Source organism: Prionailurus bengalensis, chromosome C1, assembly GCF_016509475.1.
Source record: "Prionailurus bengalensis isolate Pbe53 chromosome C1, Fcat_Pben_1.1_paternal_pri, whole genome shotgun sequence".
NCBI lineage: Eukaryota > Metazoa > Chordata > Mammalia > Carnivora > Felidae > Prionailurus > Prionailurus bengalensis.
This window is the reverse complement of record NC_057345.1, coordinates 208158696-208178067: the sequence shown is the minus strand read 5'-3', so window position 1 is coordinate 208178067 and position 19372 is coordinate 208158696. Positions and strand designations below refer to the sequence as shown.

General features: G+C 39.7%; 1 protein-coding gene across 1 annotated transcript; it reads left to right on the top strand.

The window, feature by feature from the left end:
- Nucleotides 1-2502: 2502 nt before the first annotated feature.
- Nucleotides 2503-7969, top strand: SCG2 (secretogranin II). The gene is made up of 2 exons (XM_043577977.1): nt 2503-2631; nt 5682-7969. Exon 2 carries the CDS (start codon nt 5697-5699, stop codon nt 7551-7553), a length of 1857 nt encoding a protein of 618 aa, XP_043433912.1. The 5' UTR covers nt 2503-2631; nt 5682-5696; the 3' UTR covers nt 7554-7969.
- The last annotated feature ends 11403 nt before the right edge of the window (nt 7970-19372 follow it).

Here is a 19372-nt window from a genome sequence, read left to right as displayed (position 1 = left end):
CATCATCTGCAAAATGGAGATAAAAACAACTATCTTTCACAGTTGTCATGAGCATCAAATCAGGTTGTAGAAGTCCAAGTACAGTGCTTGGAACATCCTGGAACTCTATACATGATATGCATTTATCGTAGTGTCATACAGAGGCAGAAATTCAGTTACCCACATATGGCTCATTACTCTACCCACACCTGTAGCTGATGAAGCCAGTCCATCCCAGCAGCTGCCTTCTGACATCTCAATTCTACTTGGAGTTTTTGAATGAAGGTTTATATGGATATTGGGTGATTAACCTCAGGAAAGAGATTGACTTTGGGATCTTAGTTTCCGGTCCTTACCAAAAGAGTTCAATTCCATATTTATGTACTAGCCTGGTCAAGAGTGACTTCCTTGAGAGCTGTTGAGACATATGTTGAACTAATTCAACCCTTTAAGAGTAAGCTTGCAGAATTTTCTGGGGAAATATTGATACTGGTTAGTTCAGCTGGCCACGCAGAGCTACTGGAAAGCAAATTAGGTCAAACTCAGAGTGGCTTAAATATTTGTCAAGGTTAAAGAAAATGTTTTTATGTGTAAAGCTAACAAAAACATCAGCAAAAGAGCTGATATCATTGAGACGGTAGTGGAGAAATGGGATTTTCAACCCTTTCTCTTAAACCTAGCGCTTGACCTTGCTGTAAAAACTCATTATGAAGCATAAAACTATTGGATGAATTGGCCGTAAGATTCCCATCTGAGCTGTATGACTTCCATGTCAATCCACAGATGATAGTGCTTCTGGTCATTTAGAACAATCCAATATTTTCAATAGGAGAGCAAGGAAGGAAAATCAAGGGTTATTTTTCCCAAGGTTTTTTTCCCTAATATTTTAAACGATTCCTGTCTCCTTGAGGATTTCAAGAGTTCTGTGGTTTATCTAAGATAGTTAGAAATCACTTTAATAAAACCTGATAATGAAATATCTTAGTAAAGTCTTCTTTTCCCAGGAGGTTTCTTACCCATGAGTTTTTCCCTTGAATTTCTAGAAGGAATGACACGGCTGTCCACAGTGCTTCCCAAACACCGTTGGCTAACCTCTTTCTTAGTGCTTTCCAATTTATATCAAAATAATCTGTTTGTCTGTCATCCCCACTAGACTAAATAGACTAAAGAATCCTCAAAAGCATATATATATATATACATATATATATATATGGCCATATATATGATGTGATAAAAAGCTATCATATATATGTGTGTGTGTGTATATATATATATATATGGTATCATATAAAAGCTAACACATGTATATAATTCATGTATGTATCTGGCACTTAATAGGCATTACAAATTATTGAATGGATAAATCAGTGGCTGATTATTCATTGAACAGAGCTATAAAGGCATCTCTTATATGGCAAGATTTTTTTCATACTTAAAGTATATTTCAAAACATACAGTTTTTAAAAACTCACATCTTTAATAAAATAGTTAAAAATTTAGACTTATATAAATTATTAAAATATATAATCATATTATCTGGCAAAGCAGAGCAATGGTCATGAATTACAAATACGAGAGGTTGGGAGTTAATTGGTATTCCAATTATTCCCTGGATTATTCCCTGGATAAGTCATGTGTATGGAAGGTATTCAATTCATCTGATTCCATAGAAAAGGAAAAAATATTTATAGCTCAACTTGCTTTCAATTGCAAATGAATTCCCATTACATATGTATCACATTTTTCTCTAACAGTAAAAGAATCCGTTTTTCACTTAATGGAAGTTTTTTCATTAACACTCAACTTCTGAGCTTCCCTTTTTGAGACAGGTATTGTAAAAGATAATGACAGATTCATAGAAAATTATTGGGTACTAGACCTGAAATCTTATGACTACCCACTTCAAAACTATATTGAAGCTCTAAAACAAAATTCCAACTCATTAGAACTTTAAAGTTTACTCTCAAACAGAAACCAAAAAAAAAAAAAAAAAAAAAAAAGAAAAGAAAAGAAAAAGAAAAAGAAAACTTTCTTTTTTATTCAAATAAATGTGAATTTAAAAATAATGCTGCTTGTGGTCGTGATACAAAATACGACTTTTCATTATAATAATGTGCCTTCCATTCCTTTCAGAATATACCAGGGAACTTAGGTAATGTAATTTTCTTGTGGGCAATGAAGAAAAAAATTCCTTGTGTGTAAAACTTTTTAAAATAACGACAAAAACAACAGCAACAGGAAACACTTATCACAAGATATTAGAACATAGATGAGATTACGTTTCAATTAGCCGTCTGTCTGACAGATTTCGTTCTTTCTAAGGGAAATTGTGCAGAGCCAGTCTCAAAAATTTTGATGAAAGAAGAAAAGAAAACTGCAATTTTTGCCACAAAAAGACAGGTGGCGTAAGCATGCAGCATTTTTTCCCCCCTTAAATATATAAAGTGATTATTTTCTCTCGGGTTCTTTGAAAAAACTCGCCTGGGCTCCGGTTTGTGGCTGAGCCGGGTGACGTCAGTGTGGCAGTGCGGAGTCAGGCTCGGCGGCTCCCTATAAGCCGAGGAGCTGTCCGGGTGCTGAAACGGCCCGAGCAGCTCACCAGGCGGACTGGGAAGGACATGCTGTGGACCTTCTCTGCCATATAAAAAAGGGGTAAGGCTGCTTTACCTTCGATTTACTGGAAAGTTCTAAACTGCGTGTTCTTTCCTTAAATCCTAGCTGAGAATAAAAAGACCTTTTGACAACCTTTTATCTATAGAATAACTGAATAGCAACCTGCTGCTCTTCAACCAATACAAGGACATATACTTATATATAGATAAATCTATATTTACATATAGAATTGAATCTATGATGTATACCATTTGCTGTTGGATATTTATAACCATTATGCTATTTAGATAACCATATGTAAGAAGTGTGAAAAAGTTAAGGATTATAGTGTCAATACCCATATTAATGTAAAGTTAACTAAACCTGATATTTTGTTTCTTTCCTTAATGTATTGTTTGTTCTCTAGAACTAGATACAAAGCCAGAGATATAATTTATATGTTTAATATTCTTAGCAGTAGGTTTCCAATCATTCAAGGGCTGTTAAACACATTAGTCATAGAGGCAACCAATTTTGGAACTAGTTTTTCTTATTTTCTTTGACATTTACCTTACAAGAGCTCAAAATGAATAAATTATCTAAAATTATTTTCTGAATTGATACTCTCTGAAAGGGCTTACATTGTCATTCCCCAGTTTTAGTCCCAGGAGAGTAAAATTAGAATTATCCTGAGTACAGGCTTTTCCTTTTATTCAGGGTGCAATATTATCTTGGGGTATAGGTTGGATGTGACCACGAATTATAGAGAGATGATAATTTCGAATTTCCATGAGGAAAACATTCATAACTGTGTAAGATATTTTTATTATGTTTGAATGAAAGAGGTGGTACAATATTTTACTGTAAATTTTTAATGGGACTAGTGTTTCTTTTTTCTCTGTCCTAATTAGTAGAATTGCTCAAATTAGATATACCCATCTGTATTTGTCAATGCTCCAGTCTAATTTCAATAGAAAAGACATTTTAGCTTACGAAGCTTTAGTTCAAATTGTACATAGGATATTAGAGCTGTCGAAACCATCTTTAGTATGTAGAAGAGCTGCTACCTGGGAAAGAAATCCCTCGAGTCTTACTCAAAGGCAATAACTATGTCATCCGAACTGAACCTTATAAATGACCAAAGGATAGCATGTGTTAGGCTGTGGTTTAAATAACCGCATGATGTATTCTTCCCCAATTCCACAGCAAAGCCCATCTCCAAGATAATGATTTCAAAGACAAACACATAACTCATATGTTAAGACTACTTCTGGATACTGGTTTCAAAGAAAATAAGTTCATTAAGATTCTTAAAACTACTATTTCAAATGCCAATGTTGGAAATAGATCATCAAAGCTAAATTAATCCTGAAATAATATAAAGAAGAAATTAGAATGTACTTTCATTTAAATCTAAGAATTTACACTTCTTTAAATGTTACAGTTTCTTACAGGAAACATTAATTCATAGTAAACATTTGAAGAGTTTTCTCTGACATGCCTTTAAAGGTTTTTTTCTTTCAGTAAATTAAGTAGTCTGATTAATGGGAAACATTTTAATAAATATGCATTTATGGTAAAGAAATTTCTCTAACTACAACCATTTGTAGGTCTAAAAACTGAAAGTATTACTTAAAAACCAAAATGCTCTAGTGAAAAATGCTATTTTCTACAATTGATGTCTAAGCTAACAGAAAATTGTGCCCATAAAACTTAGCTTATATGTCACAAAATCATGATGCAAGTAAGATATGAACAAACATGTGATCTTTCCTTACATTTATTTGCAACAAAATTGCAAATATTAAAATAGTTTTTCAATGTTAGCAATGTTAATGTAAAACATGTAAAAAATAATCCCCTTGCTAATTCATATGTGAGATTATGAAGCATTGGAGAAAAAAAATGAATGAAGATTTTTAAGTAGGAAGAATTCAACATATTGTCTGTGTTTATCTAAATGGGGAGTTACATAGTGGTTATTTTAAGATTTTCTAACAGTATGAGTCATTTAAGATTTCACAGGTCCACACCAAAATAGACACAGACATAAGTCAAGCTGAATCTGAACACTCACAAATTCAGAAATAGACTGGTTAAGAAAACTTATGTTCTCTCTGAAGCATCTGTTATTATTTACTATGTATTCTTAAAGGCTGATGAAAAATATAACCATGATTGCATTTTGCAAGACAGTCATGAACAAAATTATTAGAAGAAATATGGGACACAGGCATTTTAAAAGTTTACTTTCTTAGCGTGTTTACACAGGAAGAAACTTCACTAGGTTAGCCTGCTAGCTGGGACCAGAGAAGATCCATATTCCGGAGATTATTAAGGTATAGAACTTTTAAAATTGACAGTTGGGTTTAGTGTCAGTGTAAGAACAAGTTATTTCTGAAAAATATATGTAAGTAGGATTCATCCATAAGGAAATTCAGTATGATTGATGTTAAGATGCTGTATTACTTCATAATATATAATGTCACTGCTGTGGTGTTTCTACAACAAAATTAGATGGACAGTTCAAGAACTAACCCACATGGTTTCTTGATACAACCTTAAGGAAATAATTCAGTGTGCGTGTGTGTGTGTTTGTGTGTGTGTGCATGTGTGTGTGTGTGTACACGTGTACATACATACATCATGTTTTAAATTAAGGCGACTAATTGTTTTGGCCAATGATTTTGGTAGGAATGCTCTACAAGAGAACTAAAAGTCACCTTGGAAATTTTTTATTAATGCATACTTTAAAAACATACTTTAATGCATTATTAATGCATACTTTAAAGACAATGCACACTTTAAAAAAAGACAAACTACATGTTTTTCAAATTAAAAAACAAAACCTCATATCAGTCTTTTGGTTATTATTTTAACCAAGTGAATGCCGTGCAAAATTGATGTAGTTGGGTAACAATTTCACTGGATTCCTGCAGTTAGCTTGTGAGGGGTTGTATAGGAAATATGTATGGCTTTTAAAAAGAGTCATCCTAAGTTTAATGTGAAACAATCTTTGCCATGTGTTTTCCCTCAATGGTCAGTTACTGCTTTTGCTATAGTGACTTCTAGTTTTCCATTTGTGTTAATTCATATTTTCTATGCTTTAGGGACATCTTTCAAACATGGCAGAAACTAAGACTCACCGGCTTGGAGCAGCTCTGTCTCTGATCCCTTTAATTTTCCTCATCTCTGGAGATGAAGCAGCTTCATTTCAGCGAAACCAGCTGCTTCAGAAAGAACCAGACCTCAGACTGGAGAATGCCCAAAAGTTTCCCAGTCCTGAAATGATCAGAGCTTTGGAATACATAGAAAAACTCCGACAACAAGCTCACAAAGAAGAAAACAGCCCAGACTACAATCCCTACCAAGGTATCTCTGTTCCTCTTCAGAAGAAAGAAAATGGTGATGAAAGTCGCTTGCCAGAAAGTACAAGGGATTCTCTGAGTGAAGATGAGTGGATGAGGATAATACTTGAAGCTTTGAGACAGGCCGAAAATGAGCCTCAGTCTGCACCAAAAGAAAAGCCCTATGCTTTGAATTCAGAAAAGAACTTTCCAATGGACATGCCTGATGATTACGAGACTCAACAATGGCCAGAGAGGAAGCTCAAGCACATGCGATTCCCTCCTATGTATGAAGAGAATTCCAGGGATAACCCCTTTAAACGCACAAATGAAATAGTGGAGGAACAATATACTCCTCAAAGTCTTGCCACACTAGAATCTGTGTTCCAAGAGCTAGGGAAACTGACAGGACCAAACAACCAGAAGCGTGAGAGAGTTGATGAGGAGCAAAAACTTTATACAGATGATGAAGACGGTATCTACAAGGCCAATAACATTGCCTATGAAGATGTGGTTGGGGGAGAAGATTGGAACCCAGTAGAAGAAAAAATAGAGAGCCAAACCCAGGAAGAGGTAAGAGACAGCAAGGAGAATATAGAAAAAAATGATCAAATCAATGAAGAAATGAAGCGTTCAGGGCAGCTGGGCCTCGAGGATGAAGATCTCCGGAAAGAGAGTAAAGACCAACTCTCAGATGATGTCTCCAAAGTAATTGCCTATCTGAGAAGGTTAGTGAATGCTGCAGGCAGTGGGAGGGCACAGAATGGGCAAAGCGGGGAAAGAGCAACCAGGCTTTTTGAGAAACCACTTGATTCTCAGTCTATTTATCAGCTGATTGAAATCTCAAGGAATTTACAGATACCCCCTGAAGACTTAATTGACATGCTCAAAACTGGAGAGAAGCCAAATGGATCGGTGGAACCCGAGCAGGAGGTGGAATTTCCTGTTGACCTAGATGACATCTCAGAGGTTGACGGAGACCGTCCAGACGCTTTCCCAAACAAAATGCTCTCCAAGAATGGTTATTCTAAAACACCCGGTCGTGCTGTGGCACAGGCCCTACCAGAGGGGCTAACTGTTGAGGACATTTTAAGTCTTTTAGGGATGGAAAATGCAGCAAACCAAAAGCCTCCATATGTTTCCAGTCAGTACAACCGAGAGAAAGTTCTGCCCCGGCTCCCCTACGGTCCTGGAAGATCTGGAGCGAACCAGCTTCCCAAAGGTGCGTGGATGCCAGATGTTGAGAATAGACAAATGGCGTATGAAAACCTGAGTGACAAGGATCAAGAATTAGGAGAGTACTTGGCCAGGATGCTAGTGAAATACCCTGAGATCATGAATTCAAACCAGGTGAAGCGAGTTCCAAGTCAAGTCTCCCCTGAAGATAACCAACAGGAAGAGGACCAAATTGAGCAGGCCATCAAAGAGCAGTTGAATCAAGGTAGCTCTCAGGAGACTGAAAGACTGGCATCGGTAAGCAAAAGGCTCCCTGTGGGGCCCCCAAAGAATGATGATACCCCAAACAGACAGTACCTGGATGAAGATCTGTTAATGAAAGTGCTGGAATACCTCAACCAAGAAAAGGTAGAAAAGGGAAGGGAGCATATTGCTAAGAGAGCAATGGAAAATATGTAAGAGTTTTCATCAATTGCCCTACTTTCTTCCTTGAACCCCAAGAAAACCCCAACATTTCTCTTTAGTGTGTTGACTTCTATCCTGTTAACACTGTAATATCTTTAAATGATATAAAGGCAGATGATTCCATTTCACTGGGGTATCTGCTTCACTTATTCTGAGTTGTTCTCTTGTGTATGGATATGTGTCAATGTTATGACTTCTGGATAAAAATTAATCATATCCCTTAATCAAGAAAGATATGTGTGATAGTGTTTAATAGTGTATTTAATGGCTGTGGCCTTGTTGATGCTCACATATTATAAAGAGTATCCTATAATTCTCTGGAAAGTTTTTAATAATTATTGAATTATTTTGTTACTGTCTGTAGTGTTTTGTGAAGTATTGGATCAAAAAAATAAAGCATTATAAATATATAGTTTTATTCATAAGGCCTTTTCTATTGTGTGTTTTATTGTTGATTAATAAATGTTATTTCTCGACAACTGTGGACTATTCATTCTGGAAAGCCAGAGACAGCGACTATGGAGCACAAAGAGAAATTCCTTACCTTCCACTGCCAACCCAGGTAAGAAATAAGAGCAAATGTATTATTACGCTGCATGCTTATAGAATGCAAATCCTCCAACAGCCCAGAGCTTACTGCTTGCCTATGGCTTTTCTCATATATATCACTTATGGAATAAGCCTTTTATTGTCATAGTTATACCTTGTACCCCTGATTTATAAATAAATAAATAAATACACTTAAGTCTTCCAGACCCATAACCAGCATTGAAAAACAAACAAACACAAACAAACAAACAAACACACCGTGTTCAGGGCAATCAGAAATAACTACAGACTTGGAAGCAACTTACCTATTTCCAAATCACTCTGGTCCTCAGAAGACAAGGCTGATGCCTCTTTTGTATGATTTGAGAAGGGCTAAAGGACCCCCGGACTGTCAGGTAAGTGGGCGCAGGAACAGTGGAAAACATCAGCTGCCCTCTCTTTTGCCGCTGGTTCTTGAGAAAATCCTGAGTGGGCTAGGCAGTGTCTACTTGTTACAATGTGTATCACGTTGGGAGAGTGATATCAGCATTCAGCCTGCTAACAGATCAACAGGGAATCAACAACAGTAGCAAAAACAGCAACCGCAAGAAAATATATACGGCCACAAAATAGTCATAGTTGTAACAGAAACAAGGAAATAAGTAATTACTATTTACTGAATGTTTATAATGCACCAGGCCCCAAACACTTGACCTCATTTAGTCTGTACTGTAACGTTGTCAAGGGTCTCTTATTATCCTTCTTTTTACATCAGGGAAGGCAAAACTCAGAAAGGTTAAATAACTTTCCCAAAGACACTTGGTTTTATGAGTTACCAAAGCCTGGTTTCTTCACCACTTCACTACTTTGCCTCTATGGGAAGTGCCCTATCTGCTGAGTTGGGACTTTGGAGACGGGATGGTGAGAGGCTCATGAGGATCTAGTATCAGTTATTTCCAAGTGAGGGCACTTGTGGTGGTGGTGGTGGTGGTGTGTGTGTGTGTGTGTGTGTGCGCGTGCACCAGGTGTAGGGAGGGGAGGCAACCCTTGAATGGTCAGAAGGCAATGAGAAGGCCTGTATACCTTAGGGAAAACACAGAATTCAGGTTTTTCTTCTTTACAATTTTGTCCAGACGTCCTTCCCTTCCCTTCCCTTCCCTTCCCTTCCCTTCCCTTCCCTTCCCTTCCCTTTCCTTTCCTTTCCTTTCCCTTCCTTTTTTCCGGTTTCTTTTTTCTTTTCCTTTTCTTCTTCTTCTTCTTCTTCTTCTTCTTCTTCTTCTTCTTCTTCAGAGAAAGAATTGAGACACAGAGAGGCAGAGGGAGAAGGAGAAAGACTCTTAAGCAGGCTCCATGTGGGGCTCAATATCACGACTGGGTGATTGTGACCTGAGCCAAAATCTGGAGTCAGATGCTTAACTGACTGAGGCCATCCAGGTTCCCCCCAGACTCTTTTCTAATGATCACACAAATTTGTGTAATTCTGGAATCCGTTAAGTGGAAGAGACCTTAGTGGTAAATTGTCTCTACAGTGTTTCTAATTAATAATTAATTAGTACTCAATTCTCTACCCCACATCTTTCAAAACGGAGAGCTACAAACTTAGCAGACAGTATTATGGGGAGATCCAGGATATTTGGGTAGTTTAAGGTCTAGGTACAGTCTACATGTCATGCTTGGCGGATGTCCACATATATCTTCTGCCCTTGGTATATTTTCCTCAACTTCTTGTTGCATGCAACAAGCCACTCTTAGCATCCTAAATCAACCCTGTGACTATTCCCAGGCCAGCCTTAAGCAGGAATGAGAACTTGGCACATGTCTCCACCCAAAAGAAATGCCCTCACTGTGATGTTTGGACATTCTACCCAGAGGTTAGGAATTGAGCCCAAGTTAACTGAGATGATAACAGCTGATGAGTCTCCCGGCTGGGATTTATACACAAATCAGGGGGGATGTCAAACCCTGTACTCATTTTGCTACAACATAGTACTTCTTTCTTAAAGTCTCAGACTTGAAATTCCGTGATTCTCTAAGGATGACGTTGCAGGCATCAGGAGTGGCCACTGGGGAGCTACGTGAATTTTGGATGCCTAGTCTTTGCCTGACTTCTCTCCAACACCAGCCAGCAAGCATCTCTGCTTTTTTGCAGCACCATTGTATCCCCAGCTACTGAGTCATCTGACTAATTTCTGATCCAAAGATTTTTTTCCCCCTAAGTGCTTTAGTACATTGCTCACTAGCATAAGAAAGAAAGCTCTAAGTACCATTTAAGGATGTGAATGACAAATCTGTTGGAATTAGAGTAACACAACCCCTCTCCCTGCCTAGAAGCTTCCTTCAGCAGAAGTCAGGGAGTAGCTTGAACCCTCCAAAGAGATGCCCTCTGCAGGCTCCCACTGCAAGGAGGAAAAAAACTGCCTGGGCACTAAGACTGCACCCCTGATAGAAGTCCATATCTCCCTCAGGAGTCAGATAGGAGCTTAGCAATCTCTATGCTCTTGCCAAGATCCTCACTACCAACCTTAGCACTCAAGTTTGCTCCACCCTACCCCACCTTGGGGACAATCAGGACTAATGTGACTGTGCCTTTTATGACAAAACTTCCAAGTCATTCCTCATTTCCCACGCTCAAACCCCACTATACCTTGTATATCACCTTTTTTGGATCCCAGTTCCTACTCTTTTCCATATTCTACAACATTTTTTATTATGTCCTTTTTTTAAAAAATTTATTTTTGAGAGAGAGAAAAAGTCTGAGCAGAAAGAGAGGGAGACAGAAGATCCCAAGCAGGCTCCACACTGTCAGCACAGAGCCCGTTGGGGGCTTGAACTCACAAACCAATGAGATCATGACTTGGACCAAAATCAAGAGTTGGAGGCTTAACCAACTAAGCCCCTATTATGTTGTTTGATACTCAAGGTGAGTCATCAGCAAAATCCCCTGCATCCTCAACCTCTTCTCTGAGTATTCTCTTTGCGTCCTTGCTCTAAAGGAAGCCTACCCCTCCTTTGAAGTTGCCACTGTCCCTGAAACTCTTCCTTGTTCCTTTTTGTTCCTTATGGAGCATTTATTTTTCAACTATTTTTGAGGGGGGTGTATATCATTAGTGAAAATAATCTTAGATGCAAGTGAACGTAAAACCATTTCAAACGAGATGTATTAAACACATGAATTAAAGAGAGGGTCACAAAACCCCAGTAAAGGTCATGCTAAAATGTGGGGACATCCAGAATAGCCAGAATAATGGCCTTTTAAAAAATGAAATATATTTGACACATAGCATTGTTTAAAGTCAAGGTGGACCACATATTGATTTGGTACTTTGAAAAAGAAAATTTTAATGTTTATTTATTTTTGAGAGAGAGAGAGAGAGAGAGAGCAGGGAAGGGGCAGAGAGAGAGGGAGACCCAGAATCCGAAGCAGGCTCCAGGCTCTGAGCTGTCAGCACAGAGCCCGATGCGTGGCTCAAACTTGTAAACCACGAGAGATCATGACCTGAGCAGAAGTCGGACGCTTGACCGACTGAGCCACCCAGACAACCCTGAGTTGGTACTTTGGATGCTAGGTCTCGCTAAGGACCCACCCCTTACTCCCTGCTTTTGGGTTCATCAGGTGCTCTGTGTCATTTCCCCTCACTCATCAAAGACAGTAACTCCTGCTCACTTCCCTCTATTCAGCCCTGCTCCTTCATAATACTTGTCAATTTCAATATCCCTGAAGATGATCTTTCCAGCCCTTTCCAGGCACCATCCCCCATCAGCTGTTTACTTGTCTGTCTTTTTCTTACCAATAACTGTGACCTACCTTAAATCTAAATCCTAAACATTTCACTCTAACAACGACCTTCTATATTTCCAGTGCACTTCCTGTAGTAGCTTAGTTCCCATAACCGCCCACACCACCCAAGAGATGTTATCCGTGGATCCTCCCATCTTTCCGCACTCTCCCATCCCTTTTCTTCTTCACCACCACCCACTTTGCCAATCTTAATTTTCGTGGCTCATCATTATACTTCTGAAATCATTCTTACCTGCCTCCGGTCTCTCACGTTTCATTGTAAATTCTTTGTTAGTCCAGGAATTCTAGTTAAGTCCAAACCTTTACCAGCTCTTACCTTCTTGCCCACAACTGAACACAACAAGAGAAAGACACACAACCACGCTGACTGATTTCACTTTAAATTCATGCCTACTGCCCTTAAATGGTCCACAACGCTGTGCTGGAATTCGAACATACCCGGGCTCTTTCCTCTTAGACAATAATTGCATACTTTCCCTCTGTCCAAAAATATTCAACCCTTTCTCCACACTCCATATGCACATGACTATCTAGTGTCCTGTTTCACCGAGGAAAATGAAGCCATCTGAAGAGGTCTGCAGACTCCATTTTTACCACCTGCCTCCCTCTGTGGCGATACATTCCCTGCTTTCCTGTTCTTGTGGGTAACTAAGTCTTTATTAACCTTTCCATTTGTGCACTCAATTCTGCCCTCTTGCTTACTTGAGAAACTGGCTTCAGAAATTCTCCCTTTTTTTGTGCATCCCCTTTGTCCTCTCTACTGAATGATCTTCATCAGCATACAAATAGATCGCAATTTCTTTCATCTGCAAAGCCAACAAAACAAATAAAGAAGCAGACAAAAACCTCTCCTGACCCCGCGTTCCCTTACACCTGCTGCTTCCTGTCTGTTCTTCGCTTTACAGGAAAACGCTTTCAAGAGTTGTGTGCCCTTAGCCAAATTCTCTTCTCACATCTCAAACTCCTTTCAGCTAGGGTTTTGCCCCAACTTCTCCACAGAAATGGCTCCTGTTGAGATCAGCAATGGCTTTCAAGTTGCCAAGTGTGTCGATCAATTCCAAGTCCTTATCTAACTTGTTCTAGCAGCATTCGGCACTGTTAAACACCTTCTTTTCTTGGTGTCCAGGCCACTGTGCATGCGTGGCTCTCCTTCTACTTCATTGGTTACTCTTTCTCTCATCCTTGACTGTCCCTTTTTTAATCTCTTCACCCTCCGAACATTGGAGGCCCAGCCATCAGACCTTGGAACCCTTCTCTTTTCTGTCTGCACTCATTCCTTAGGTGCAGTATGTCCAGCCCGTTATGTTACCCTGAACTCCACACTCGTTAGTTCAACTGTCTAGACGATATCCGCATTGGATGTCCAATAGGTATCTTATATGTAACTGGGACCTGGTTTCCCACTCCTTGACAAATTTCCAGCTCCTTTCACAGACTTTTCTCTCTGACTTCATACCAAAACCCATGGTTTAGTCCTTGACTCTTCTCTTTATCTTGTAAGTCATTCATGAACTGGCATCCAATCCTGTTGTCTCAACTTCAAAACATATCCACTCTGTCTTCTTACCACCTCCGCTATTACCAACATGCTGCAAACCATGATCATCTCTCACCTGGGTTATTGGAATATCCTCCTATTGGTTTTCCCTGCTTCCACACTCCTTTCACTGCAATCTAAATACAGCAACCAACAGGAGCCAATTATAATCCAGATCAGACGATACTCAAGAGTGAGAGCCAAAGTTACTGCGATGATCTACAGGCATCTATATGGTCTGGCTCTGAACCCATTTCCTAGTACTCTCCCTATTATGCCCTCCCTTCCACCTGCACCGGCCTCTTCACAGTTCCTTGAATAGGCCAAGCCTACGCCCCCTCCCCCCCAAGACTTTTGCCTTTACTGTCTCCTCTTTCAGAAGTGCTATTTCCCCTAAATATCTGCCTAAGTTTCTCCCTTACCTTTTTCAAGTCTGTTGTGCCAATATTTACTTCTCAATGCCACTCTTCCTCAAATGTCAACTCGTACACGCTTTTCCTGTCTCCATTCCTTGCTTGACCCTTTCTCTTTACCACTCACTACAGCTAGCATTCTTAACTACAGTGTTATCTTACATACTGCCCACTCCTCCACCACTAGAAGGTGATCTCCTTGAGGGCGGCTATTGTTTGTTTATCCGTTCTTGCACCTCTAACTCCCCAGATTCGTAACTGGGACACAGGAAGTGCAGAAAAACTAGTTATCGATGCAATTAATGATTTGGGAATGTGGGCCAAAAGTCTTGAACAGTACAACAGGGTAGATCCTTGTTGAAAGAATAGAGAAACCGCAATTCTATTGCATCAACACAGATTCAAGGCCCATTTAAAATGTTTATAGAATGAAATTCATGAAATAAAATTCCTCATCCAGATTTCAATATCCTCCTCTGCCAAGCCTTTCATCTTTGCCTGAAGGGAACATAGCGGGGGTCTGGAAGCTCAGTTACCTTTGTGACTTAGGAAGGGATGGATAGACGTTGTCAGCTTGTGACAAGTGGGTCCAGTTTTTTTTTTTTTCTAACTTAAGCATTATCAGAAGGGCCTATGCCATGATTAGGCAATCCTCTAAGATGGCGTAGTTTTTCAGCACTACGAAATTATAGCTATTTTGGTATTTTTATCAATATAGGTGAAAATTATAGTTATTGTACCCCATAGAAGAGAAAGATTACTGTTATTAGAAATGCTATGGAGATTAGTCACACGCTGGCCTAAGCTATGCCAGCACGAATGCATAGCTACCACAGCTAATGGTATTTATGCCGTGCCTATTATTTCTTGACGGTTGGAAGGCTAGGACGCCCCATGGGTTTTGCTCAGGGAACTTCTGAAGGTTGAGAAGAACCAGGGATTGAAAAGCCAGTGGAGTTTTCCTGGAGAGCTGAAGCCTTTCGATTTGGAACAAAGATGGCAATTTGTCTGCAAGTGTTCAGACAGTGCCTTCTAGAGGGTTTATTGAAACAATCTCCGGCAAGTTTTTCTGGATGGCTAAACCCACATGTGTATTTATAGTTAATTTTCATATCATTTACATATGCCTATATCCACTCTGTCTACTGTTCTCAGCACATTTTCAAGTAAAAAATGCATTGTTGATACTTTTGAGGTTTGTCCTTTTCTCAGACTCTTTTTTTCCCCCCCTTGAAGTCCTCTCTTTAATCATTATCACTGATGTGACTTCTGGACATCACTGGGCAAGAGTGGGTGGTGGGGTGGAAGGACTGGATGAAGAATGGGCTACAGAATCTGTGCTTAAGACATAATGATGGAATAGCCCCTTGCTTCTTCCTGTTACTCCAATACATATTTATATCTTGATGCTTTTGCTTCCTCAGTCTGATGGACTCTTCCAATATCGTAGTCCTTCTTCAAGGTTTAATGGACATGATGCTGCCTCCATTAAGAGTTTACTGATTACTCGTCTTCCTCGGTTCCCACGGTGATTTTCTCTTACCTTCACTGCAATGTTTATTTCTTTTGTTGGCCACATAGCCACGGTTAGTCATGTTGACCTGTCTGCCTCATCTGTTGAATTGTAAGCTCTGAAGTTCGGAAACTGCTCTGAATATCCTCTCAATATCCTCTACAATGCCCAACCTCTGGCTCTTTCCAGTGAACTACTCAGTAGACACGTGGTGGATACATGAGCAGATGTTATTAAGCACAGTTGTCTTGTGCTTTATGAAGTCTCCCCAGGTGTTCCTGTACCCCCCAGCTCACTTAATAGAAAGGAGTGACGTGAGTTGTCTGCTGTGAATCCCACATGGTCATCTGAGGGGACTCTTTGACCTTGATGTTTTCAGCACATCTGAAATCTCAGAATGCTGCCACGGGTTATGCTTTAAAGAGGATCTTATTTAACATTTGGCCTAAATTGAGGTTGAACCCAATCCTAGATTCCCACATGGGCATCCCTTTTAAGCTGACATTTTTCTAACCCTGACATCTAGAGACACTCAAGAGCTTGCTATGTTAAACAACTAAGTTTTCACACATGTATTACAGGGTGAGTTTGGACCGCCACACAATACTCGAGCTTTTCTAATGTTGACTGGTGTATCAATTCCAAGCTTGAACACCATTCAACTTTCAATTCTAGAAAGTCCTCTGACCTACCTAATGCATTGGAACATTTTCTTGGAAGAGGCTTTCAGGATAATACACAAAACAAAACTGAAGAAAATTCTGGCTTTGCTCTTTTATTTGGCCGGGTACTTAATCTACCTGGATCTGAGGTAGGGATTATGCTTACCTTTAGGGCTATTGCAAGGACTTATTGGTAAAATGTGTGAAAATCGGTAAAGCGGTTTACAGTGCCCAGAACAAAATAGCTTCTGGATATAAGGCAGAACTTCCCAATCAATTAATCAACAACTATTATTAACTGTTTGCATTGTTGCAACCTAGTATCAGACATTATGTAGAAAGAGGGATATAAGGGATGTGCGTAATGTATTTCTACAAAAATAGACCATGTTGTGAAAGCACTTTCCCTCCATTTACAAACAGGATTATGTCCCATGCTGCAGCTATTTTAGGAAAGTGCTTTGCGATGAAGCAACAAATCCTGATTCCATCTGTCACGGGTTCCAATTTAACTGGGGCCATTTCACGGGAATTGAAATGTTCAGAAGTCTGTAGGTGGCATAAACCAACACTTCAGGTTTATTTTAAGCTTAAAATCCCAATCCATGCTAATGTTCAGGGAAAACTGATGATATCAAGTTCCAATTTCATATGATTGTCCTTTCTACACACTGCCCCAAATCCCATCTTTTTTTTTTTAGAATGAATTTTCAAAGAGATGATAAAGACTTTAATTTTTCTTTTATTTGTTCTCTGCATTCCGATGATGCAATGATAAATTAACCTCTGTAGACTTTACATGAATATCTAACAAACACAACGTTTTAAAATGTAATATAGATTTTAAAAGAAGCAACAGAATCATTCCTTCCCGGTCTTTCCATTCATAGGCACTGTGCAGTGAACTGACTAAAAAATAAATAAGGCAGAAGCCCATTTCCTCTCTCCCTTAGTGATAATCCCACAGTCTCAATTCAGTCTGAACCAACAGGTTGCTATGGCAGCAGGAGAGTCAGGGTTACGGCACTGAACGTTTCTGCAATGTGAAATCAGCACAGTGCACGAGGTGCTCCAAAATTCATGAGACTGGGGGAAGCAATTTTGTGCTTTAAACTCCAGGCTTTCTGCATCTTTAAGAAAATGAAAATAAGAAGGTGGAGGTGCCAATCTGAGCCTCTGTGATGGTTTTGCAGCCTTTCCAAAGTTTTAGATGAAGCAAGCATGATCTGTGCTTTTTATTTATTGAGCTTGAGATTTGGTTCTGATAAGACTCGTTATTAAAGGAAAGTTACAGGTACACAAAAATGAAGAAGAGTTTCTAATTTTGCGTTGTGCATTTCTATTCATTTCCAGTGAGAGCTAATCTAAAGGTTTAATTTAAAAAAAATATAAATGTTCAGATATACTCAGGCTGTATTATATAACTGGAAACCTTGAAGCACAGAATTCAGTACCATAGAAAATATTTTCTTTGGAGTCTGTCCTCCTTATGTGAAAAATGCCTTTTTAATAGGATATGTGTAAATATTTGTGATATATGATATATATGTGATAATGTGTGTGAATACATATTATATACATGTACATAATATATGTTCATTAAAAAGGCATTGTTCACATAATGAATAGACGCATGGGATGCACTCCCCATATGTTAGTCTTACAAGTATCCGTATGTAAATATACATAAGTATACTGATAATTTATTCTCCATATTTAAAATCTTAATAAGTTGAATGATTGCTGCTATCACCTACTATGCCCTCTCCCTTCTTTCTTCATAAGGAATGTTTCTCTCCCCTTTACCTGGCTGAAATAGTAACCTGCATCCTATGGATGAAGCTGTGACTATAAAATTAAAGAAACATAGCTGCAAAGAGAGGTAAGCCAGCAGATCAGCTTCATTTCGTAATTTCACAGTTTCTTCTTATTTGCCGTAACCTGCGAGTATTTGGGAACGAGGGGTGCATTAGGGTGGGAGATGTGTGGTGTATAGTCCATTCTGAAACCACATACCTCCATGGAGATGCTCCAATAGGGATTTCAGGGGAGGAAGGATGTTCCACCATGATGTTTCATACCTCGGCGACCTGTCAGATACCATTCCTTCCATCTGGATGGCCCTCCGTCTTGTCTTTCGGTCAAGCTTTTGCTCAATCTTTGAGATGCAACTTTGTGAAAGCTTTTCAGATATTGCTTTATTTTATGTCCCTCCCTGTACACTCTGCCTTCACCATCCTCCCAGAGTTAGTCTTTTTCTCCTTTGTGGTGACTATTCCTTCAACAGTACCTGCCGCCTGCTGTCATAATTATCTGCTTATGAGTAACTCTGTGATAAAATACTGAATCTCTTGAGCACAGGGAGCAGGGAACAGTAGTGAAAAACTATGTATTTTTTGGCTTTTGAATGCTCAGCATCCCGCTTCCTCTTTCCTCTGGTCACACCCCTCACGTTGCTTTGGGGACTGTTTTCTCCGCATATCCTGTATATGTGTTGGGCCTAGTAACTGTGGCACCTCCCCACTTGCAACCACAAAGCCATGTGGAGTTTGGTCAATCATGGTACCCCATCCTCTTGTTTTTGTGATGGCTCAGGGACAGGCATGTGATCCCAGCCAGGCTAATTAGAGCTTTCCCCCTAAGAATTTATTGGACTGCCAGGCCCAAGGCCATGAAGGACACGACAGAGGAATGTGTCCCAAAGGAGCTGAGATGAGACGGAATGTACCAGGGCCATTTATTAACTTCTGACAAACTTAGAGAGATCACACTGTGAGTTAGACCAGCCTGGAAAACCAGCAGGGCAAACGGCCTTCGGTTGGACAAGTGACATCATCCCACAATGCCAGTAGAGTGTTCCAGAAAGCAGACCCTGAGATGGAAGCAGGGGTGCAAAATGTTTCTTGGGTGCTATGTCTTAAAGTAAAAGGAAGCATTGGTCTGCACTCTTGAGAGCTTCCTAGGTAAAATCTGAAACTGATCTCGGTACATGGAGGGCAAGGAGAGACTGAAGGAAGAGGCTGGTCACTCCAGACTGGCAGATGGCAGGTCTGATAAGCAAGGAAACTTACATCCGAGGCTTGTCCTGGGCAGTTGCAAGATGGGTAGGTCCCTGCATCTGCCTGCCAGAATCGTAAAGGATTGTATAGAGGCCTTGACTTGGTTCGGTCACATTCACTCTGGATGGTCTCAATAACACCTTCCGCTCTCAAGGCCATGTCCTGGGAACAGCTCCCACTGAGGCAACTGTGGGAAACGCATACATCCTAAGGGCAGGGGAGGGAGGGAGGAGCCTCTGATCGCTGAGTACACTTGACCTCTCAACTACCTCCTCCAACAGGGCGGAAACAGGATGGGCAGG

Coding starts and splice junctions, on each gene's coding strand:
- SCG2 (XM_043577977.1), top strand. CDS start 5,697: ATGGCAGAAACTAAGACTCACCGGCTTGGAGCAGCTCTGTCTCTGATC.